Source organism: Gigantopelta aegis, chromosome 10 (assembly GCF_016097555.1).
Source record: "Gigantopelta aegis isolate Gae_Host chromosome 10, Gae_host_genome, whole genome shotgun sequence".
Classification (NCBI taxonomy): Eukaryota; Metazoa; Mollusca; class Gastropoda; order Neomphalida; family Peltospiridae; genus Gigantopelta; species Gigantopelta aegis.
The window spans coordinates 17862737-17888925 of NC_054708.1; the positions used below are offsets into that span (position 1 = coordinate 17862737).

Below are 26189 nucleotides of genomic sequence, written 5' to 3' on the forward strand. Positions count from 1 at the left end.
TTTTAGGTGTCAGGTGATTCATATTGAACTACTCCCAGCTAATCAAGATATTGCAACATTATTTACATTCAAGATGGCCACCACTATAGTAGTCAGAACAAGAACATTTTAATTTATTTCATTTTACATCAACTCTAGCAAGATTGTGAAGTTATGAATAGGTTGGCCCATAATATTAATTCAATAACATAAAATGATATTACCATTTGATGTAAAATGCGATAAATTACGCTTTCCTTGTTATAAATTACGATTTGCTTATATATTAGCGACCATCTTGGATTACAATGATGTTGCAATGCCTTAATTAGCTGGGGATAGTTTAATATAAATTCCTGGTGAATGTTGACAAGTGCATTTCAGTTTGTGTGATTAAAACTATCTATATATCGATAAACAAATTAATACAGAGAAACGGTATTAAAAATTTTAGAAAAATATCCACTCTCAACTAAAACTCATTTTCTGACCTTAAGATACTCTGCCCTCGGATGGTACCAATTGGAGTCTCGGCTCATGGATTATGTATATATTAGACACAGCTGTCGCGTCTTATCCCTGCACACAACACCACTCTTCTAAATTATTCCCCTACATTTTAACTTCCCTCCCCCCCCCCCCCCCCCCCCCCCCCCCGCCTCGGAATTGGTCACTGGCGAAGTCAGAGGCTAAGTCCGAGGTGGGCGTGCCTGAACCTCTGTGGATACGGGCACGTAACTAGAGTTCCCATCCCATCCCATCCCTGCACACAACTACCGATTAATGCCGACGCGACTGTCGAGTCGGTACTGATCGGTAGGTGTTTGCCAAACATAATTTGTTTTGTATTTCTGTCCCGGACTTAGTCACTGGCGAAAGTCAGAGATTAAGCCCGTGATAGGCGTGCGTGAGGCTCTCGTGGCACATATGCACGTTAAAACTTCACCCTACCCTACCCTGTCGAGTCGGTACTCATCGGTAGGTGTGTGCCAAGCATAATTTGTTTTGTATTTCTGTTATTAATGGATAATTTTTATCTATTTACATATTTATTCTATGACATTTTTTTCTACGAAGCCACCAATATTTTGGAATATAATTATTTAGTCTAAAATATAATAATCAATTGCCATTTAGATTGAATTGTTGTACCGAAGTAGGCCTGAATCGTTTGACTTCACCATTTATAGTAAGTACGCATTTTATTTGATTTAAGCCTTGATTGTGCCAGGGGCGGGACGTAACCCAGTAGTAAAGCGCTCGCTTGATGCGCGGTCTGTTTGGGATCGATCCCCGTCGGTGTGCCCATTGGGCTATTTTTCGTTCCAGCCTGTGAACCACGACTGGTATATCAAAGGCCGTGGTATGTGCTATCCTGTCTGTGGGATGGTGCATATAAAAGATCCCTTGCTACTAATGGAAATGGGTGTGTAGTGGGTGTCCTCTCTGAGACTATATGTCAAAATTACCAAATGTTTGACATCCAATAGCCGATGATTAATAAATCAATGTGCTCTAGTGATCTTGTTAAACAAAACAAACTTCTTTTTTATTATGCCAATTTAAAAACAGTTTGATATATTTTGGCGGAATAAAATTGAGAAGCGATTCATTTATAAATTGCTCTTCATTTTCGATTTCGTAATTATTAATTGATGCATAATTAGTACTTACATCTTTCGAAAATACATTTGAAATACATTTTGCGGTTTTAAGTAGTTGGTTTTTATGAAAGCTGAAGATAGTTTCACTACCAAAGTCAGTTAATATAGCTTTTGTAAGACTGCCACAAGTCATTTGATGTGAGTACTCGCTTATCCATTTTACTTTTAGATATCTGCAAAATGACAGGGAATCAATCATTTTAAATCAACCATTTTGATAGTCATTCATAAGCACTGTTATTTTAATTGTATCACGTTTACCGTGCCAGATACATGTATCAAACATTGTAGTTAATCTTTTAATCTGGATTAGGTAGGACTGTGAATAAGTGAGTGAAAAGTGGCAGCATCTGAGATTTTATTATAGTTATTTTACCGTTAATAGTTAGCGATCTGTTTGACAATGTAACCATTTACAGACGTCTGAGATTTTATTATAGTTATTTTACCGTTAATAGTTAGCGATCTGTTTGACAATGTAACCATTTACAGACGTCTGAGATTTTATTAGTTATTTTACCGTTAATAGTTAGCGATCTGTTTGACAATGTAACCATTTACAGACGTTTTTACCCATTTCCACCATTCTACCCACAATATTAGTTTAATCTATGTAAAATCGCGTAGTGATTCGTTTGCATCCATATATAGCCGTTTGAGTGTAATGCTAATAGAAATAAATGTTGTTATCCAGATTCGGGAATTTTCGTTTCATTCGGGCAAAAATCAGCTTGCTCCCCCCCACCACCCCCCACCCCCACCCCCCGCTACAAAAAAAAATGCAGCACGAATATTTATAACAGTATATCGTGGGATGGTTTCATGAATATTTTATGAATACAACTTATATCGTAAAATTATAACAATCAAATGAAATCCAAATTATAACTAATATAGTTTGTACAGATAATAACTTAATTGACGTGAAAAATTACTAAAAGGAGAATCTCTTAACGGCTAGACAGTCTTAAAAAAACCACACAAAAAACAACAACAACAACAACAACAACAACAATAAACAAACCAGTAGAGCGCATTAGTCCAAGATCAGATTCCTTTAACCTTTTGTAAACGAATGAATGAATGTTTAACAAGACCCTAGCACAAAAATATTTAGCCTATTGTCTAATGCATGTGAAACAAAGATAAGTATATGAATATCATTATTTACAATTTTTTTTAAAAAAGTGTAATTATGTCAAAGTAGTTTAAAGAGCTGTTTAGAGAAATGAAAACATCACTTAACTTTGTGTATAGAAATCAAACTGTTTGTAAAACTTTAAAATTAATTCTATGTGCACGAAACATGTTCTTGTACTCCAAGGTACAGATTCTATGGAACTGTCCTGTATCAATCATAAAACATTGAAAACAATAGATCCACGGAGGGAAATCGATCCGATGACCCATCACACATCAGGCGAGCGCTCTATTATTGAGCTTCATTGTGCTCTACCATTGGCGTGCAGGGGGTCTAACTACAGACTCAACTTACATGTAGTGGTTGTGTCCCTTTACGTGATCTTGTTCACCAATAAAACTTGCGTAGGTTACTGAACTTTTTACGGATAAAACATGATACATCGTTGGACAGTTATTTCATTTTGTTTTGTAGCCAGTTTGACAATGGTGGTTTATTTTGTATATGAAAATAATATGTACTTATTTCGGGCTTACTGAGATGGATATTATTAGAGAACATTGCGACAGAACATTGTTCCACCATTTCGCAAAAACCAACAATCGATACACACGTGTTTGGGTTTTGTTCCAGTTCTAAGACTAACACCAGGTCCTGCTGTAGTTGTAATATTTAAGAACATATATATTTGAAAATACATTTTAAAACAAAAATTAATAATCCGCTATTATGCTGCTTTTTTTTTTTTTATCAATTATCTTTAAAATTAAACTTTTGCCTATTCTTATCTTCATAGATAGATATTAATATCTATTTTTATATACTTTTGAAAATGTAATATGCTATACTTAAGGAATGTTGGACGAGCTTCCATTTCGTATGGTGTTTGTGTACCGAGTGAAATAGTGTTCAGTTGTTACGAGCTTTAGCAAGTGACAATAAGAATTGTTTCACGAGGGTGATGGCGAGTTTAATATTCTATTTCTTACCCATAATCGATCTTAATTTATATCACTCAACCTGTTTGGTTGGCGTTCATGGAAGGTTGTAGTGCGATAATCGATGATATGTACCAAGATATTTAAAACCATATGTGTAATAATAGATGTTTCTATTTTCTGTTTCCAAAACAGCTGGCTAATCGTTTGAACAACTGGGTCCAAAATATCAGTATGTGAATTCTTATATATATATATATATATATATATATATATCTATATATATATATATAATATATATATATATATGGGCTTATGACCTTACATACAATAAAATATACTCTTCAAAAAAAGTAGGGGAACTCTAATAAGAATTTACAATTGCCTGTGGGGAATGGTTATATGATAATAGTGAATTAATTGGGCAAACATTACAACCGGTAGTTGAGTGTTACAGTAGGTTTTATGATCACCAAAGATCTTGAAGGACGATTGGGGTCAGAAGTGAAATTTGAAAGTTGACGTGTTTTTATCAGTAACTTGCAAATTCAAACAATAGAAATGACTAAAAACAAAACAATAATAACTGTAAGATCAACAGAATGAAAAAGATTGACAGAAATAATGTTCCACAGTGATTAATTGACCTTCCTGGAAATTGTCAAAATCGAGAATGACACCCCACGCACGTGTACGGGGCAACTGCGTAATGCACGTGCAAACTATGGAATGTGTTTCGGTGTGTTGATAAACAGACCTGAACATTCTTTACTAGGATGCCTGTGGTCAAAACGTATGTTTGGTCTAATAGTTCAGGGACGTAGGATGGGGGGGGGGGGGGGGTAGGGGGTTCGGCTGAAGCAAATGGTCCGCTTTCAGAACTAAAACATACAGGTTTATACATATGGAGTTTCTGGTGGTGCAAAAACAAAATAGAAAAAGAGTCCACTTGGTTCATATTCGAACCCCCCAGGTCCAGATCACGCTACGCCCCTGTAGTTGATATTAACATTAATATTTCAGGTTCCTCTACTTTTTTTTAAGAGTATAATTGAATTGGATATCTTCATAGGGAATCTAAAGTCTCTTAAGGACACATAACATGCCTACTTCAATAATAAATAATGATAGTCATAACTTAACTAAAGTGACAATGTACCAAAACCAGTAGGAGAGGAATGGGTTAGTTGAGCCAATTTTTAATCTAATAAGTCTTGTGCTTGAATTAAGATATGCTAGGTGATGGTTTATAGTCTAATGTTTGCAGCATACAGGTGTGCACACATTCTAATCAAGTTATCATAAGTTAGTAGTGTCCCTGCATAATAGTGGATTATCAAACATTTTATAAAAAATGGCTCAAATAACCCACCTTTTGGGGTAAGGTCAAGGGGCAAGTTGATCAATATACTGTACTTTACTTGAATATTGTTTTATTCGAATGCAAACAAACTCAAACATAATAAACATCGTAATTTGAAACTTCAAACATATTAAGCATATAGAAATGACTGATAAACATATTGTGAGTCAGATTGAAAACGTTCATTTTTAATATGTCTCTCTACAATAGCCTACTACGAGAGATTTCTCGAGAACATATCTCACAAATAATAATATACTTTCATGACTATATAACATACCATCAATCACGTTAAATCATAGAATAAAGTCAATAAGAACGCATTAACATTTGAGAACTAACTTAAAATCCTGTCTCAAACACAAATTACTTGAAAGTTATATCTCGACACGTTATTCTGTATCTCTACAAGTCCCACTTGGTAAAATCACACATGAAGATTGTTTTATTCGAACGCAAAGAAATTCAAACGTAATAAACATCGTAATTTTAAAATCCAAACATATTAAGCATATAGGAATGTCTGATAAACATATGTTGAGAAAAACTGAAAAAAAAAGACAATATGGGTAAGTTGATCATATTTAGAAAACAAAATGGAATAATTTGTTCATGGATCAACATACCCCAATCACACTGGCCATTTTAATATTTTAATCCATGCTGTTAAAATGGTGGCACAAACTTAACCCAAACTGTTCATGGAAAATACACAGTAAAACAATGTTTTAATCACAAGTCAGGGAACATGCAAAATATTTATGATTCTTTTGATATAAATCAATATACCTTGAGTGATGAATCTTACTTTCTCCTGTGTTAAAATGTCTTTTTCAAGGCAAAATTCACACAAGTGTGCCTGCTGCCTGACCATTACATCATTAAGGCACAGGGTCATGGCCTCTCCAAATATGGTGCCAAATGTCACATGTCTCTATTCAGAAACCAATGGGAAGAGGTGGATCTACTAACCCAGTGGCTCAACTAACCCGTCCCTCCCCTATATAGTAACTGGGGAAGGAGAGGTGGTTCGGCCCCACCCTTGAAATAACAGATCACTTTTTCCTAGCTGATTTTCATTAAAGCAATGGAATTTTTGACTGTTAGTAAAATGAAATGTTGTTTTGTTTAACGACACGATTGGAGCACATTGATTAATTAATGATCGGGTATTGGATGTTAAACATTTCGTAACTTTGATTCGAAGTCTTCAGAGTAAACAGGCTATATTTTCCATTAGCAGCCAGGGATCTTTACTTAAACGCATAAGGAATACAGATTTAAACTAGATCTGGCGTTAAATAAGATTACCGTATTTCCTATAATAAGCGCCGGGCCTCCAATAAGCGCCGGGTCAGTAAAACTTTGCAACAAAATAAACGCCGGGCCTCTAATAAGCGCCGAGTCTGTAACACTTTGCAACAAAATAAACGCCGGGTCTCTAATAAGTGCCGAGTCTGTAACACTTTGCAACAAAATAAACGCCGGGTCTCTAATAAGCGCCGGGTCTGTAACACTTTGCAACAAAATAAACGCCGGGCCTCTAATAAGCGCCGGGTCTGTAACACTTTGCAACAAAATAAACGCCGGCCCTCTAATAAGCGCCGAGTCTGTAACACTTTGCAACAAAATAAACGCCGGCCCTCTAATAAGCGCCGAGCCTCTGTAACACTTTGCAACAGTTGAAAAATTACGCCCTGGCCCTCTATGTAATGTGTTCGAGTTAAAGTTTATACTTTTGCAACAAAATAAACGCCGGGCCTCTAATAAGCGCCGAGTTTGTAGTTTTTAGCTTTAATTTCTAAAATAATAAAGGCCGGGTCTCCAATAAGCGCCGGATCTGCGACCATTTTGCAATGAATAAGCGTTCGGGCGCTTATTAGAGAAAAGACGGTATATGCAGTTTTTGGTGTACACACGATGCGATCCTTTGACACCTCGCCGTTTAAGGGGAGCTGTCACTCACGCTCCCTACAACCCTTCTTAAACTAGTTCAAGGTGACTAATTTTAGCTCCCCTTAGCATGTACATTTAATATGGTATCAATATGATAATATTTCGAATGGCTCCCTATAATATAAGTTATGGGACCAATTAATCACACTCCTGTTTCACGTCAAGGTCTTTCCTTTGCATCATAAAACACCAAGAGCCACCACTGATAACGACTACAAGGTCAAGTAGATTGTTTGGTTGTTCATGTATCGTCGACTGTGCTTTAAAGACCAGCATGTATAAATAACCACCTGTTTATAAAGGACGCGCCACACGTATCCCAAGTTGTTTTGTGGGGTTGGCTTTATACAGAGGCTGGAATGTAGCTTTGCGTTAATGACAATTTGCAGGTAGACGCGATATCGGTGCATTGTGTGACGTTCATATTACATGTCGGTAGGTTTAAAGTACAGAACAGAGATGAGGTCAGCAAGCATCAGTTTAGCTTTTCATTTCTTGGCTACTCTCGTCTGCTCCACTTCAGCAGACGTAGGTGAGTGAAACATTACTACATTTAATTTCCATTCCAATTTATACAAGGATCATTGTATTTTTCGTTGATACACCAGTCGAGGTGCACTGGCTGGAACGAGAAATAGCTCAGTATTCCAGAAAATTGAAGCCATAACATCTCTCCCAAAAGGAACCGCGTTTGATTTTTTGGGGGAATGGGACATCCATGGTATTTCCAATTGCATGTTCTTTTGTTCTTTCTTTCTTTCTTTTTCTTTTCTTTCATTCTTTTTCTTCTTTTCTTTTCTTTTGTTTTTTCTTTTTTTAATAACAAAATTATTATTTTAGGTTTCTAAATCAACATGGTGGACCAAAGTTTTGCCTTATTTGTCTTATAAAAACGTTCTGGATTATCTTCCAATAAAGAGAAGGAAGGAAGGATGGAAGGTTTTATTTAGCGACTCGGCACATTATAATTACGAATATATGGCTTCGAACATATGTTTAAAATACACAGATAATAAGAGGAAACCCGCAGCCGCCACACAATGGGCTACTCTTTCCGATTAGCAACAAGGGATCTATTATATGCACCATACCACAGACTGGACAGTACATATTACGGCCTGTGTTATACCAGTTGTGGTTTTCGCATCTGTCGTAAGGGTTGATTAAAGATCCGAGAGGTGTAATTTGGTATCCTTGAGCATTTTGAAATATTCAAGATGGCGTCAAAGATGGCTGTCAAAACAGAACTGGAAATATCTCCAATACTGTATCAATAATGACGAAACTTGATGTTCATGACGGTTTTTTAGATGTCAAATGATTCATATTGAACTACTCCCAGCTAATCAAGACATTGCAACATTATTTATATCCAAGATAGCCACCACTATAGTAGTCAGAACAAGAAAATTTAAATTTATTTCCTTTTACATCAACTATAGCAAGATTGTGAAGTTAGAAATAGGTTGTTATAAATGAATTCCTTGGCCCATAAAATTCATTCAGTAACATAAAAATATATTACCAGTTGATGTAAAATCCGATAAATTAGGATTTCCTTGTTATAAATTACAATTTGCTTATATATTGTCGACCATCTTGGATTACAATGATGTTGCAACGCGTTAATTAGCTGCTGACAGTTTAAAATAAATTCCTGGTGAATGTTGACAAGTGCATTTCAGTTTGTGTGATTAAAACTATCTATATATTGATAAACAAATTAATACAGAGAAACAGTATTAAAATTTTACAAAAATATCCCCTCTTTACTAAAACTAATTTTCTGACCGTAAGCTACTCTGCAGAAAAGTCCAGCATGCTGTTTTGAGATCCAGGGCCCCGTTCCACGAAGCGATCTTAACCCTAAGATCAACTTAAGTGCATAGGGTAGCTATGCGCTTAAGGTAATCTTAGAGCTAAGATCGCTTCGTTGAACGGGGCCCTGGTACATAAACCTATTAAAAAAGTATAGTTAAGTTTGGTGCCCTCGGATGGTACCAATTGGGGTCTCGGCTCATGGATTATGTATATATTAGACACGGCTGTCGCGTCTTATCCCTGCACACAACTACCGATTAATGCCGACGCGACTGTCGAGTCTGTGTTAATCGGTAGGTGTATGCCAAGCATAATTTGTTTTGTATTTCTGTTATTAATGGATCATTTTTATTCATTTAAATATTTATTCTATGACCTTTCTATTTTACGAAGCCAATATTTTGGAATATAATTATTTAGTCTAAAATATAAGAAATAATTGCCATTTAGATTGAATTGTTGTACCGAAGTAGGCCTGAATCGTTTGACTTCACCATTTATAGTAAGTACGCATTTTATTTTATTTAAGCCTTGATTGTGCCAGGGGCGGGACGTAACCCAGTAGTAAAGCGCTCGCTTGATGCGCGATCTGTTTGGGATCGATCCCGTCGGTGTGCCCATTGGCCTGTTTTTCGTTCCAGCCAGTAAACTACGACTGGTATATCAAATGCCACGGTATGTGCTATCCTGTCTGTGGGATGGTGCATATAAAAAATGTAGCGGGTTTCCTCTCCTCGACTATATGTCAAAATGACCAAATGTTTGACATCCAATAGCCAATGATTAATAAATCAATGTGCTCTAGTGGTGTCGTTAAACAAAACAAACTTCTTTTTTATTGTGCTAAATATATTTATATATTTAGGCGGAATAAAACTGAGAAGCGATTCATTTATAAATTGCTCTTCATTTTCGATTTCGTAATTACTAATTGATGCATAATTAATAGTTTTGTTATAGTTCGAAAAAAAGTTTAAAAATAGATAAAATTGTTAGTTTGTAGTTTTTAGCTTTAATTTCTAAAATTTGTTTGAAAAAAATAAAGGCCGGGTCTCCAATAAGAACCGGGTCTGCGACCATTTTGAAATGAATAAGCGCCCGGGTGCTTATTAGAGAAAAGACGGTATATGCAGTTTTTGGTGTACACACGATGCGATCCTTTGAAACCTCGCCGTTTAAGGGGAGCTATCACTCACGCTCCCTACCACTCTTCTTAAACTAGTTCAAGGAAAGTGATTTTTAGCTCCCCTTAGCATGTGAATTTAATATGGTTACACAGTGGCGTAGGAAGGTGCCAAAAAGTGTTTGTGTGTGTGTGTGTGTGGGGGGGGGGGGGGTTGGCTTTATACAGAGGCTGGAATGTAGCTTTGCGTTAATGATAATTTGCAGGTAGACGCGATATCCTACGCCAGTAGCATCGTGTGACGTTCAGGTATTACATGTGCGGTAGGTCAATTAGTCGGTAGGTTCAAAGTACAGAGCAGAGATGAGGTCAGCAAGCATCACTTTAGCTGTTCACTTCTTGGCTACTCTCGTCTGCTCCTCTTCAGCTGCAGACGAAGGTGAGTGAAACATTATTACATTTAATTTCCATTCCAATTTATACAAGGATGATTGTATTTTCCGTCTTCTGGGGTTGGTATCACTTCTGCCGTACAGTCGAATATCTACAAAGGATCCTGTTTATCGTGGCGCTTTTCTGATGGTAATCGTTAATAAAATTTCTTAAGTATTCCAGAAAAAGTTTGTTTTGTTTAACGACATCACTAGAGTACCTTGATTTATTAATCATCGGCTATTGGATGTCAAACATTTGGTAATTTTGACATAAATTCTTAGATAGAAAACCCGCTACATTTTTCCATTAGTAGCAAGGGGTCTTTTATATGCACCATCCCACAGACAGGATGGCACATACCACGGCCTTTGATATACCAGTCGAGGTAAACTGGCTGGAACGAGAAATAGCTCAGCATTCCAGAAAATTGAGGCCATAACATTTCCCCCAAAAGGAACCGCGTTTGAATTTTTCTTTTGAATGAGTGATCCATGGTATTTCCAATTGCATGCTTTCTTGTTCTTTCTTTCAATAAAGAGAAGGAAAGAAGGATGGAAGGTTTTATTTAGCGACTCGGCACATTATAATTACGAATATATGGCGTCGTACATTTGTTAAAAATACACAGATAATGACAGGAAACCCGCAGCCGCCACACAGTGGGCTACTCTTTCAGAGTAGCAACAAGGGATCTATTACATGCACCATACCACTGCGTAGGAAGCGGGGGAGGGGGGGGGGGGGAAAGTGGGCACTTTTCAGATATGCTTTATATTTGCTTTATAATAGTGTAAAAGTGTGTAAATATAAAAGTGTGCCCCCCCCCCCCCCCCCCCCACACACACACACCTTTTGGCACCTTCCTACGCCACTGCATACCATAGACTGGACAGTACGAAGGGTGATTGATAAGAGCCAAGTTTGAATCCACATTTCTGGATAGCAGCCATGGCCACTGTGGACGTGTGTGCCGGAGCATTGTCCTGGTGGAAGAGCACTCCTCTTGTCAGCTTTCCGCGCCGAATCTGCTTCATTTTCTCCCGTAGCTGTCTCACAAGATCAGCATAGTAGGCCCCGGTGATAGTGTGACCCTTGTCTAGGTAGTCCACCAACAGTACTCCTTCTGCATCCCAAAAAATGGAGGCCATCACCGTGCCTGCGGACATCACAGACTTGACTTTCTTGGGAGGCGGAGAACCTGGGTGTTTCCACTGCTTCGATTGTTGCTTCGTCTCTGGTTGGAAGTGATGGACCCAGGTCTCATTCATAGTCACAAATCGCCGAAGAAAACTGTTGGGATCCGCCTCGAAAATGGCAAGATCTTTTCTTAACATGTTGAGCCGAGTCCGTTTCAGATCTGGTCCAAGGAGCTTTGGGACCCAACGTGCTGACACCATGGACATTTGAAGTTCGTTGTGGATGACTGCATGGATGCGTTCCTGGGAGATACCCAACTCAGTGGCAATGTATCGCTCCGTTACTCGTCTGTCTGCCATGATGATGTCATGAATATTGGCAATAGTCTCCTGTGTGGTGACGGTGACTGACCTTCCTGGACTGGGGTCGTCTTCCAGACTCTCCCTGCCACATTTGAATTCAGCAGCCCACTTCTTCACCACGCTGTATGAAAGGGCATCCTCCCCTAGTGTGACCACCATGTCTTCATGGATCTCCTTGATTGTTAAGCCCTTGAGACCGAGGTAGCGGATGACCGCACGGTGGCTGATGTTGTCCATATTATTAGAAACCACCGATGCTCAATGTTTAATTATCTGTAACAGAAAAACAACAAGTTAGTAACTTCAAACATTCTGTGTAATCATTCAACAAGTTGAACAGCACTTAAATTGAGTGAAACACGTGCAGTTCATGTGCTTCTGCCTTTGGCCACGAACTTATCAATCACCCCTCGTACATATCACGGCCTTGGTTATACCAGTTGTGGTGCACTGGCTGGAACAAGAAATATCCCAATGGGCCCACCGACGAGGATCGATCGTAAACCGACTGCGCATCAGAGGAGCGCTTTACCACTGAACTATGGTCATAAAAGTTTACTTCCGAAGTTTCCGGGGTTTTTTTTTTTTTTTTTTTTAAAAGCTCATAATTTAGCACCATTTTAAAATTCAAGATATGAATGAATGAATGAATGTTTAACGACACCCCAGCACGAAAAATACATCGGCTTTTGGGTGTCAAACTATGGTAATGCAAACAAATAAAGTGATGATCAACATCAATATAAAATTTCAAGATTTAAACAAAAACACAGTGCAAAGAACTGTGCAAAAACACAAATATCACAGATAGATACTGACTTTTACTCAAAACTCCAATTTTGTACTGTATTGGCCATTCTCAAAGAGAATGTTACAAACCTGCACCACGGTGAGGTTACAGCACGCGCAAGGGTTCAAGATATGATTGCTGTATAATAATAAAAATAAAAAAACCACCAAATAGTTTTTTAATCAGACAACACCCCCCCCCCCCCCCCCCATCCTCAAAAAACCAACAAAACGCCCAACAACAAACAAAAAACAGAAATAAATACATAATAATAATAATAAATAATAATAATAATTATTATTATTATTATTATTTTAATGTCCCAACCTCCAGACATCGTTTTAAAACTGCGAGGAATTATTTAAAATGACATTATCGTGCAAACTATCTTCAAGTTCAAATGTTGTGTTTATTTGTGATGTCGGCCATTTTGACTTCAATACTCTTCATCTTATTCAGTCAGGAAATATTACGACCCAGTTTACAAAACTGTTTATGGCCCGGGACTCGGTGCACAAAAGGATACGATTTACGAAGGTTAAATACCGCCAGCATCTGTATTATACAAAAGTCAATGGGTTACTCATGTCGAAACCTTTTGTTTGCTTATTCAAGTATTGTCGACCCTGTTTCAAACAGCATCTTGGTTAACAGACATCATTCTATCCATAAAGCACATCAAGTATAATCCTTATTGCATACATCGTATCATATAATATCTGTATAAAGAATACTTGGTTTAAAATCTGTTTTGTTGGTTGTTTAGGTGGTTTCTGTGCACATAAAGTTATAAAAAGAGACAAAACGCGAAGTGCGTGTGACATCTATTCTGTTATATATAACTACGATACGGGTGTCTAAACAGCAGGTTAGAAATGGGGTCAGCAACGTTCACTTTTGGTTTCCTGGCTACTCTCGTCTGCTACTCTTTGGGACATGGCATTGGTGAGTTTGAAGGATATTGTTACATTTATTAGCATTCTAATTCATGTACAAAAATAATTTATTATATCATGTCTCCAATGCAGTTGGATATTTAACTGACGTCTCGCCTTTCAAAGGTCCCACAAAACGCATGGACTGAATGAAAAGAACGTTGTCAGGGTTGGTGGGTGAGGGAGACTAGCCGATAGTGACAAATATGGCTGGCCTAGGAACTTTAGGGCGCGAATCATCTGAATTTCTAAGCTTCGTCAATTAAAAATTGTGAAAATGTAATGACCTAAAATTGCTAATAGGTTTCGTCGTGATAAATACACTATTTTCAAATGTGTTTTTTTATGATATAAATGAAGTGTTTTTATGTGTTCAGAAAGAAAATGGTTTTGCTTTTTATTTTTATTTTATGTAATTAATAAACGTACTTTTATTTTATGTAAGTAATAAACGACATTTTATTTTATGTAATAAATAAATGAAACATAAAAACTTCTTTAAAAAATAATTTAATTGCAATTTAATAGTAAGGAGCAGTTTTTATTGTATAACATTTAGTGAAATGTCTTAAAATATGAGTGAAATAAAAGTGTTATCAGTCACTCAGTGACGATAACACATTTTAGAGTGAAATTTTCACTATTTCACTCTAAAATGTGTTATCGTCACTGTAGAAAAAAATAATCATTCATATGTCCCTATGTGGGATAGGGCTATTCGACTCTAGGGCACATAATTTGATGTCAAGGACTCGGCAAGCCTCATCCCGGACATCAAATTATGTATCCTCGGGTGGAATAGCCCTGTCCCACATAGGGACAGATGAATGATTCTTTTTAATCTTCACTGTAAGAAAGCTGGAACTATTTTTCTGTTGGCATTTTGAAAATAAAGGTAAATTGCGACTCGTGAGATATGATTGCAAACTTCACTCGATAAGATATAAATCATATTTGACAAAAAACATGAAATATCCTCTATTTCTTCTTATTATAAAGACAGTTTAATAGACATGACGAGTTCAGTAATTATCAGTATATTTATATGAGTCTTCACCCGAAACGATTATAACACGTAAACACCACGGAATGCAATAGGCGTGTATGTACTACATAGAGGATAATACATGAGTGGCCGTTAGATACCAATTTATTTTACAACGAGTTGTTTTAAAGTGTATCTAACGAGCGAAAGCGAGTTTGATTCGTTTCTAAACAACGAGTTGTGAAATAAATGGTATCTAACAGACACCAGTGTATTATTCTATTTCTTACATATCCTCAAAAAACAGGTTTTAAGAAAATTTTAACATACAGTATTTTTCAACTAAAATATATTTACAACCCTTAGCACTTGTAGCTGGCTTACGCGTCACAGACACATGATTGTCAGATTGACTATACGTCACAGTGTAATTGATTTCCATCGCGCTGGTTTTTTATTGGACGTATGTCACTGGTGACCTGGTCATCACCTAGGTGCAGCCAGTCGTTTGTCTTGAAACTGTTAACACACGTACATGTGTTAACAAGTTGAAGTATGTGTAATCATAAATAACACATGATGTTCTCACCAAGGGGTGTGTAAGAAACAATCATTCCTTTCCCTTCTTCTCAACTGTATCGATGCACACTTCTGCAGTGGGGGCGGCACGTAGCCCAGTGGTAAAGCGTTCGCTTGATGCGCGGTCGGTCTAGGATCGATCTCCGTCGGTGGACCCATTGTGCTATTTCTCGTTCCAGCCAGTGCTCCACAACTGGTGTAACAAAGGCCGTAGTATGTACTATCCTGTCAGTGTAATGGTGCACATAAAAGATCCCTTGCTGCTAATCGAAAAGAGTAGCCCATGAAGTGGCGACAGCGGGTTTCCTCTCTCAATATCTGTGTGGTCCTTAACCATATGTCTGACGCCATATAATCGTAAATGAAATGTGTTGAGTGCGTCGTTAAATAAAACTTTTCTTTCCTTCTTCAGGGTCGTTCTGGCACGTGTCGGACCAGCACTATGACTTTTCCTACTGGAGTGACAAGTTCTCCTGTAACAGCAAAGTCCCGGTTCGGGGGATCTACGGCGACTACTGGTGCGACTCGCCCTGGAAACTCGTCGCCGACAGTGTGGCCGCCATGAAGAGAATCAAGTCAGACGTCGACTTCATCCTGTGGACCGGGTAAGGCAAAGAACACATTTTATTTACGGTTATATGGCGTCAGACATATGGTTAAGGACCACACAGATAGAGAAAGGAAACCCGTTGTCGACACTTCATGGGCTACTCTTTTCAATTAGCAGCCACGGTTCTTTTATATGCACCATCCCACAGGTTGATTCCAGACCGGCCGCGTTTCAAGCGAACGCTTTACCACTGGGCTACGTCCCACCCCGGGTAAGACGAAGATATAAAGTTTGTTTTGTTTAACGACACCACTGAAGCTATCATCGGCTATTAGATATCAAAATGTTTTTACTCGTAGTCTTAGAGAAAACCCGCAACATTTTTCTATGATCGATCCGTGTCGGTGTACCCGTTGGGCAATTTCTCGTTCCAGTCAGTACACCGTGACTGGTATATCCAAGGTCGTGGTATGTGCTATCCTGTCTGTGGAGTGGTGCATAGAAAAGATCCCTTGCTATTAATGGAAAAATGTAGAGGGTTTCCTCCCGAAGACAATATGTAAAAAGAAATGCCATACATATATTTGACATCCAATAGCTGATGATTAATAAATCAATGTGCTTTAGTGGTGTCGTTAAAGAAAACAAACTTCAGCTTTTTGTTCTAACCTGTGATGGAAAACACTTAGCAAGTCGCATTTTGGTATAAACTGAGTTGGACACGTTTTGTAGGGTTCACCGTGTCCATTGTCAAATTAGCCAATTGCTAAGTGGCTACAACATTTAATGTGTGTCGTTAATATTGTTTTCTTAAATTAGTCATATTTTTATAATTTTCAAGGAAATACTGTACGTATCTAAAAGTTGGCTAAACCAAAATTCTTCCTAGCGTGATGAATGGCTAATTAGTTTAACGTGGTCATATACCACATGGTTTCCAACACGCCCAAGTATAAGCCCTGATTTTGGACTTTCTAGGTTATTTCCCTACCTTTAATGAGACAAATAATAATGTCTATATTAAGCTGATACAATATGTAGAAGACATGCTACCATGATTAATCGTATCTTAATCCCGTGGTAGTACTGTTTTTCTCGATTACTCAGAATGTGTTAAACATAACTTACTTGGAATTAAGGTCTATAATGATCATATAATATCACAAAACGAGTTATAATCCATGGTGATAATGTTTTCCATACTCCGAATGTGTTAATCTGATTGAAATCAGCTCTACTGGTCTACCAGTTATAGGCTCATATAGACTGAATATATAGACTGAATATATAGACGCATGCGTGCGGTCGGACTGTTGTGTCTGATATGTCTGCGGCTTGCGTTTTGGACATATACACCAACCATATATGATTCTTTCACTGTGGCTGGCCGTACGCATTTTGCGGACACACGCTCTAGACGCTCTCGTTGAAACTAATGTATTCTGATTTTTCTGATCCGGACCGCACGCATGCGCCGCGTCTAGTCAATATGATCCTTAATAGCTATATACGGGTGGAGCTGATTTCAATCGGATTGCGGAGTGTGTTAAACGTACTTGCTAGGTATTACCATCAGTGTGTTGCCGCTCTTTCCGGCATATTATGTAGTTTATTTCGTTTCGCTTCAAACTTAATTCATGTAGACATTGTCACATGATTCTAGATCACGAAGTCTTTTTACATAGACATTGGAATATGTCACAACTTGAGCGGGGGTGGTTGGTGCTAAGAAAGAAGAAAGGAAACTGTTTTAGTTAAAGATACACTCAACACATTTTATTTACGGTTATATGGCGTCGGACATAATGGTTAAGGACCACACAGATATTGAGAGAGGAAACCCGCTGTCGCCACTTCAATGGCTACCCTTTTCGATTGGCAGCAAGGGATCTTTTATATGCACCATCCCAGAGACAGGATACCACATACCACGGCCTTTGGTATACCAGTCGTGGTACACTGGCTGGAACAAGAAGATCGATCGACGGAGATCGATCCCAGACCAACCGCGCATCAAGCGAACGCTTTACCACTAGGCTACGTCCCGCCCCCTATGCTTTCGACGCCACAGTTTTAACGATTACTTACATATTCTTGTTACGTTTGTAATTGTTAAAATGGATTTCAGCTCCCAATAATTGTGTACGTATTAAAACAGAGTATTAGGATAAACCATGACTATCATTTATTATATATATATATATATATATATATATATATATATATATATATATATATATATATATATATATATATATATATATATTGATAAAGAAAACATAACTACTTAGAATGTTCATTTAATTGCCAAGAAATATACCGGTATTATTATTACTAAGAATGGTGTCTACACAATATTATATTTATAGTTCAGATGGATTTTTTGTTTAAACCAATATCATAGGCGTACGGGCTTCCATTTTTTGTAGGGAGGGGGAGCTGGGAACAGGCTGATTGTTGCCCGAATTAACCGAAAATGCTGCAATCTGCACAAGTTTATTCATATTTGCATTACAACGATTACTACGAAACGGCTATAGAGGATTTCAAATAAAATCACTACACATGTTTACTTGGATAACTCTTAGTCTTAATATTGTGAGTAGAATAATGAAATGCATGGTGAAAGGGTTTCAGGCCAGCTCATTTTGCCCGAACGTCTTCGACGGGTTTGCCGAATGCTATAAAGAATTGCACCAGCGCTATGAGGGACGTAGCCCAGTGGTAAAGCGCTCGCTTGATGCGCGATCGGTTTGGGATCGATCCCCGTCAGTGGGCCCATTGGGTTATTTCTCGCTCCAGCCAGTGCGCCACGACTGGTACATCAAATGCCGTGGTATGTGCTCTCCTGTCTATGGGATGGTGAATATTAAAGATCACTTGCTGCTAATCGAAAAGAGTAGCCCATGAAGTGGCGACAGCGGGTTTCCTCCCTCAACATCTGTGTGGTTCTTAACCATATGTCCGACGCCATATAACCGTAAATAAAATGTGCTGAGTGCGTCGTTAAATAAAACATTTCCTTCCAGCGCTAGAGATAGTTGACACACACACACACACACACACACACACACACACGCACGCTGCACACACACACACACACACACACACACACACACACACACACACATCCTCCCATCCCCGTCTCTTAAGCTTAAAATTTGATCATGTTTTTCAGCGACAACGTTGCCCACATACACGATGAGCACCTTAGCGTGGACAAGAACGTGGAAATCATGAAGAATATTACCGACATACTGAAACAGAACTTCCCTGGTATTAAGGTGTATGCCACGATGGGTAACCATGACTACTTCCCATCCAATCAGTACCCGCCTTACAACAGCGAACTGTACAACAGAACTGCAGATCTATGGAAGGATTGGATCGGAAGTGAAGAAGAAGTTAATCGTTTCAGGACAGGTTGAAATCTTTTTCTTTCTTTTTTTGTTTGTTTTGTACGACAAACAACAACAATTTTATTTATAACAAAATACAGTGAAACCTCTCAAGACCGGACCCTCTGTAAACAGGAATGCCCTAAAACCGTTTTTTTTTTTTTAAACCAGGACAGAACTTAACCTCTCTAAACCGGATCCTTCTTTAAACCGGACATTTGTCTTGGTCCCAAGGGTGTCCGGAAGGGTTTCACTGTATATGTTTTGTAGAAAACAAGCACCACCAGTAATGTTTAATATCATAACAATTTGACTGAAAGCTGATCTTATTGACACTCCCGCTTTTGTTAAGGAATCTGACATAAGCCAACACCATTTCATAACCGAACGTTGTGTAGTGGTAATTGTTCAGAATATAGCATCCCGCTGAAATTGTTTTCTCCACTAATTTTTCTTGCGACTTCTGTGTTTGTCGAAATGGCACATTGCGTACAGATGTAACTCCAATTTCATTGGTCACGAAGACCGGTGCTTCATAGAAATTTAGGAATGGTACCGATTAATAGATATTTAAAGTTTGGAATTGTAAAGCGAATGGTGATCAATTTAATCCATTTACCTGCAATAAATACACCTTTAATAAAAGTGGGGTTTGGAGGGTGGGGTTTGTTTTGTTTTTCGTCTTCTTTTTTTTTGTTTTACATACTTGTTGGTATAGGAGGTGTAAACATTAATAATATATTTTTATAAGACTTTTAACCTTGTTCATTATTGAGTTATATGTCAATTCATCGATTCCATTTTGGCGTAAACATACGTTTTTTTTCTTCAGGTAAGGTTATTTTATGATATGAAAGTTAACCAAAAGATGTCACCAATCTGTCCTAAACCGAAACTAGATAGCAAGTGAAATTGTTTTAAATGGTTTTCAAATGGCAACAGAAAATATTGATTGAGTGTGGACTAGAAATAATCACATTTTGTAACCATAAAATGAGTGGTACCCCCAACGAAGGAAGGAAGGAATGTTTTAGTTAACGATACAATGAACACATTTTAATTACGGTTATATGGCGTCGGACATGTGGTTAAAGACCACACAGATAATGAGAGAGGAAATCCGCTGCCGATTGGCCTTTGTTACATCAGTTGTGGAGCACTTGCTGGACCCCTGACAAAGTACAAGTTCAGCTATCTGTATATCAAAGACAATAGCCGATGATTAATAAATCAATGTGCTCTAGTGGTGTCGTTAAACAAAACAAACGTCTTTCTTTTCTCAAAGACTAGTTGAAATAGAAGTCTACAATTGTGATTTGACGTTTTCCTGTTGACTACCATACATTTCATTGGAATTCATTGATTTCATTTAAACTTATTTTCGGCATATATCCAATTAAGGTTCAAGCACGCTATCCTGGAAACATACCTCAGCTGTGCGGGCTTTCTACCCAGGACAGTGGGTTAGTGGTTAGTTGTGTTAGTGGTGAATGAGAGAGATGTTGGTGTAGTGGTCTCACACTTACCCACTAAGTGGTTAAAATTCGCTCTGGGTGGGAGCCGGTACCAGGCTACGAACCCAGTACCTACCAGTGTTATGTCCGATGGCTTAACCACGACCGCACCGAGGCCAGTTACATTGGAAACTATGAGCGTTCGTCCTAACTATGAGCGGCAAAATGTAGCTCATGGGTAGAGCGCTCGCCTGAGATGTCATCAGTGGAAAGACCGATGGATTTTGGTTTTTGGTCGTCCCATCAGGTACTCCACGACTGCCATATCATAAGCGGTGATCTGTATTGTCTTTCCTACAGAAAGTGTATATAAATCAGGCACGGCGGAAGCAAGTAAACATTGGAGGGGGGATGACTGAGATCGAGGGCGTAAAGCAAAGTTTCTAGGGGGTTTGGGTGTGCTCTCCCATAAAATTTTGAAAACTAGATGTCCTGAAATGCTATTTCCTGCATTCTACAAGTAAAATTCACCTCTGCCTTAAGATTTACTACCATAATAAATGATCCATAGCTTGCTGCTTCATCGGTAGAAGGAGCCTGTGTCGCGGCAAAGGGTTTCCTTTTTCTCGACCAAATGTTCATATAACAATATGTCAGACACCAAATAGCCGTAGTTTTAAAATGTGTTGAGGTGTCGTTTGAACAAATATTTCTTTCGTTTCGAGGGAGGCGAGACGTAGCCCAGTGGTAAAGCGCTCGCTTGATGCGCGGTCAGTTTGGGATCGATCCCCGTGGGTGGGCCCATTGGGCTATTTCTCGCTCCAGCCAGTGCACCACGACTGGTACATTAAAGACCGTGGTATGTGCTATTCTGTCTATGGGATAGTGCATATAAAAGATCCTTTGCTGCTACTCGAAAAGAGTAGCCCATGGAATGAATGAATGAATGAATGAATGAATGTTTAACGACACCCCAGCACGAAAAATACATCGGCTATTGGGTGTCAAACTATGGTAAGAGTAGCCCATGGAGTGGCGACAGCGGGTTTCCTCCCTTAATATCTGTGTGGTCCTTAACCATATATCCGACGCCATATAACCGTAAATAGTATGTGTTGAGTGCGTCGTTAAATAAAACATTTCTTTCTTTTTTTCTTTCCATATAACCGTAAATAAAATGTGTTGAGTGCGTCGTTAAATAAAACATTTCCTTCCTTCCTTCCTTCCTTTCTTCCTTTCGTTTCACAAACGTTATCAATTTTACATGGAGTGTCCCTAATACATTTATGAATAGACGAATCGTCTGATTGGTTGTGTAACGTACACGTGACTCGCGTGACTCTTATTAAAATTATGGTTCTGGCTCAAAATTATTTGGTTTATGTCATAAATAAAGATAGATGTCCATAAGGAAGGAGTTAACTGCATGCCTATTTTCAATTTGATATAAGGAAGGGAAGTAACTGTAGTAACTATAATTTCGTGGTTACTTCCTTTTGTTCGATAAGAGACTGCAATGCATGACACTGTTGGTTATTTTAACTGTGAGTCTACGGTTTTGTTGTTATAAATAGCGACAATTCGAACTACAAACGAAAAAAAACAACTACCCCGGAACATTTTTCGTTTTCTTTGTTTGAGAAATATTTGCATATTATGTTTAACGAACGAAACATTACCAAAATAAGCTGCAACGTTTGTAGAAAATCAGGTTAAATTGTGTCAAGTTTTGTTTTAAGGGCCTACATTCCCTTCCATCCAAAAATTTAAAATAAAGAAATAAATAATAATAATAACAATAATAAATAAATAAATAAATATTTTCGTGTTAATATCCAATAAGCTTCCAGTACGCTGCCCTATATGTATCCAGTGGCGTACCTTAGGCGTCACTTGAATGTGTGTGTGTGGGGGGGGGGGGGGGGGGGGGGGGGGGGGGGCGCCACTGAGCAGTTTCTATTAAAGTCAAACGTTATCTAAAAGATGGGTGTCAGATGTTTGGACAGAGGCGCAATTTCAGTGCTTGCCCTAGCCGCTATTTTCCGTAGATACACCACTGACGATAGCCATTGTATTTAGGGGCCTTCTACACGACAACGGCAAGCCATGGAATCAGGATCATGGCGCTGAACACGAACATGTACTACACGGCAGACAAGGTCACACACCCAGCAAACTACTCCGACCCCGCGGGCCAGTTCGCATGGATGGAAGAAACGTTCACGGCAGCACGGGTTGATAAAGAAAAGGTGATGTATGATTAAAGTTGAGCTTTTGTTTTGTTTAGCGACACTACCAGAGCACATATTTTTTTGTTACTTAATCATCAACTATTTGATGTTAAACATTTGGTAATTTTTTATTCGTAGTCTTAGAGGAAAAACGTTGGGGGGGGGGGGGGGTTTCATTAGCAGCAAGAGGTATTTATAATGCCTTTATTAATTGTGGGTTTTTTTATTATTTTTTTTAAATTAAATGACATAATAAATATATAATAAAGGAGAATTTAAACAGCTAGACAGAGAGGAGAGAAGAAAAGAAAAATCCATATTTCCAAATATAGAAAACAAACGTTATTGGCTTTTAAGTTACAAAAAAAAGAGAGAGGGTTTTTTAGCCTGTAAACTTTCCCACAGACTGGACAGCACGTATAACTGTGCGTTTAAAAAATGTTGATATACCAGTCGTGGTCCATTGGTTGGGATGGGGGAAAATCTAATCAGTGAATGGGTCCACTGACGTGGTTCGATCCTACAACGTAAGCACATCATGCGAGCGCTCTATCGATTGAGTTATAGTAATCGTGATATTGGGTGGTATGTTCACGAGAGAAAACGCTCGCAAACACTTTGACTGGTTTTCATCCTAAGCTATTCTATCACATTCATTCACCAGTCTACTGATTAATGCGAGCGCTCGACTTCCTGAACATGTCCGAAGTGATTAGTTCGGAAATCAAGGGATTGGCCTACTTTTGTAACACTCATTATTTTGTAGCGTAAACATTCGATTGTGTTTTATCGTAGGATCACAGTTTCTGTTGTTATTAAAATGTTTGTGGTTTTAACAGAATATAATATGCATCGAACTATTTTACTTTTATATAAAATAGGTCTAGAGAGAGAGGCAAATAGTTTTTAGCTAAATATATTGATTAATTTTGTCGTTTTCATTACTCAGATTCTGAGCGATGTCACTATTCTTGTATTATGTTTAATACAAATTCAAGTAATTTGCCTAATAATTGTGAATTCTGTATACAAAACAAAATCATTTAATACAACTGTCATTTATATTAATGTACAGTCACGTCTATATAAACTGGACTCCATCTTTTATGCTATGAAACGTAGGTTTATTAAAACTGTGGTTGTGTTTGTATTTTATCATAATATGGTGAGACGAGATAATAGCTTTGATTTTGCATCTGAAATGTAAGTGGACATTTTACGTGATGCCAGAATGATTTTTGTTTTAGGTTATTGTCACAGGCCATGTTCCACCGGGAGTTCACAATCCAGGCAACCTTTTGTGGTTTTATCCAGAATTCAACACAAGATTTAATGACATCATCGTAAAATTCTCTGACGTCATTATCGGGATGCACTTCGGCCATGACCATGCTGATGGAATGAAAATTTTCTACAAGGACGGTTCGTTTTTCTTTGCTTAGATTTGAGATATATACAATATATTTAAGTTAAAGGTAAGCCACCATACAACTATTCCTTTCCAATCTTTCTTTAATGATGACAACCTCTGTAATATCTAAATAATCATTTAGTTAGAAGTTACATGCTATTTTTATTGTAACTGTGTACTTATGTAAGTCGCAGACTCGAATCATCTCGGTGGATCCATTCAGCTGGAGGGGGGGGGGGGGGTCTCATTCCAACTTGTGTACCACAACTATTCAAAGGCAACTGTCTGTGGGAAAGTGCATATAAAATATCCTTTGCTGTTAATGGAAAAATGAAGCGGGTTTCCTCTGATGACTACGAGTCGGAATTACCAAATGTTTGACATCCAGTAGCCGATGATTAATTAATCAATGTGCTCTAATGGTGTCGATAAACAAAACTAATTTTAATTTTGATTCATCTGCAGGTCAGCCCGTCGTGCCGATGTTCATGGCGCCGTCGATCACTCCATGGCGTTTCAAGATTCCTAACAAAGTGGGCGAAGCTCACAACCCCGGTATCCGCGTCGTCACCTACGACCGGACGACGGGCAAACACCTGAACATCATCCAGTACTACATGGATCTCGACGCCAGCAACAGCCGCAACGCCACCAACTGGACCGTGGGGTACGACGCTCAGCGGGTTTACGGAATAAGCGACATCACGGCAAAGTCGCTTCACGGACTGACTGACAAACTCAAGAAGACTTCCAGTCTGATGGACAGTTACGTCAAGTTTAGATGGGTCTTGGCCAAGCCGGAAGACAGGGTCAAAGGTTGTAACAAGGCATGTCGGGAGTCCTTCTTCTGTGGGTTCAAGCACCATGATATGAGCTCCTTTAACAAGTGCAAAGAGAAGTATGTTGGTTCAGCAGTGAAGGCGGGAGAATCGTGTCTCTTTGTCTTGGTTATGTTCATTTTCACCACATATTTTAATATCTAGAATAGTCTGATGTTCATATATGTTATATAATTCTATAGGTCTGATCTGATGTTTCTTCAATACGTATAGTACAGGACAGAGCTTAGCCACAGTTGGTCTTGTTTTAGAAGTAAAATTATCTAACCAAAGAGGCCATCTTGTGACTGTTCACCTTTATATACTGTACGTGCTTTATTTTTATTTTTTTACTTATAAAGCGCCTTTACAGTAGTGGAATGTATACGCCTTTAAACACTGATAATTAACTTTATTTGTACAAGATGAAATTGTAATAAAGATTTTGTTTGATAAAGTCATTAACCACTGTTTGCTAATAAAACTATACAACATAGTTGTTGTTTGTTTGCTTGTTTGTTTTGTTTGTTGTTGTTTTTTGTGTGTTTTTTGTTTTGTTTTTAAATAGCAGCATACAATAAACGTTTGTTTCGTTAAGACGTGAGTTGACCATATACCCACTCATAGCGAAAACACACGAGTTTATTGCGGGCTGTCCGTGTAAGAGATCGAGGCTTCGATACCACTAAGTAGTTGATTAATAACGTCCAATGACTGAGGTTCTTAATGTTTACGAATATCGCTCCAACTATCCATACAGGACAGCACATACAACAGTAATTGATATACCTACCAGTTGTGGAGAACTGGTTGGAATGGGAAATCCGAATAGATCTATTCACCGAGAGGAGCAGATATTATGACCCATCGCACCTTAAAGTGTAGTTTTAAATCCTGCTCTTAAATGAACGAAGACGTATTGTCCGTGAAAATTATCACTAAGTTTGGTTAGTTACCTACAAGTAACATATCTGGATAAAGTGGCAACAGAGTAAAACAGGAGTCTGTGAAGTTAAAACGCGACTATGACCTTTAAAAACAGATTAGAAGTCGTCTCCATAACTTCTCTACAAATCTACAGGTAACATATCTGGATAAAGTTGCAACAGAGTAAAACAG

The 26189-nt window shown here is 38.2% G+C and overlaps 1 protein-coding gene across 11 annotated transcripts; it reads left to right on the forward strand.

Moving 5' to 3' along the window:
• The first annotated feature begins 839 nt into the window (after positions 1-839).
• LOC121384715 (acid sphingomyelinase-like phosphodiesterase 3b) lies at positions 840-25566 on the forward strand. 11 transcript variants are annotated; one of them, XM_041515222.1, is made up of 8 exons: positions 849-957; positions 7431-7573; positions 10329-10424; positions 15621-15813; positions 18937-19181; positions 22690-22859; positions 24089-24263; positions 24718-25566. In XM_041515222.1, exons 2-8 carry the CDS (start codon positions 7471-7473, stop codon positions 25233-25235), a joined length of 1500 nt encoding a protein of 499 aa, XP_041371156.1. In that variant the 5' UTR covers positions 849-957; positions 7431-7470; the 3' UTR covers positions 25236-25566. The 11 variants fall into 11 exon arrangements, with proteins under 11 accessions (XP_041371167.1, XP_041371166.1, XP_041371156.1 ...); XM_041515223.1 differs by having other exon boundaries at positions 861-961; XM_041515225.1 differs by having other exon boundaries at positions 868-957; positions 7431-7480.
• The last annotated feature ends 623 nt before the right edge of the window (positions 25567-26189 follow it).

Bases quoted from the DNA above. Each gene is read 5' to 3' on its own strand.
- LOC121384715 (XM_041515222.1), top strand. From the start codon at position 7,471: ATGTCGGTAGGTTTAAAGTACAGAACAGAGATGAGGTCAGCAAGCATC. The intron at 19,182-22,689 runs GTTGAAATCTTT...CATTGTATTTAG, and splicing joins AGTTAATCGTTTCAGGACAG to GGGCCTTCTACACGACAACG. The intron at 22,860-24,088 runs GTGATGTATGAT...TTTTTGTTTTAG, and splicing joins CACGGGTTGATAAAGAAAAG to GTTATTGTCACAGGCCATGT.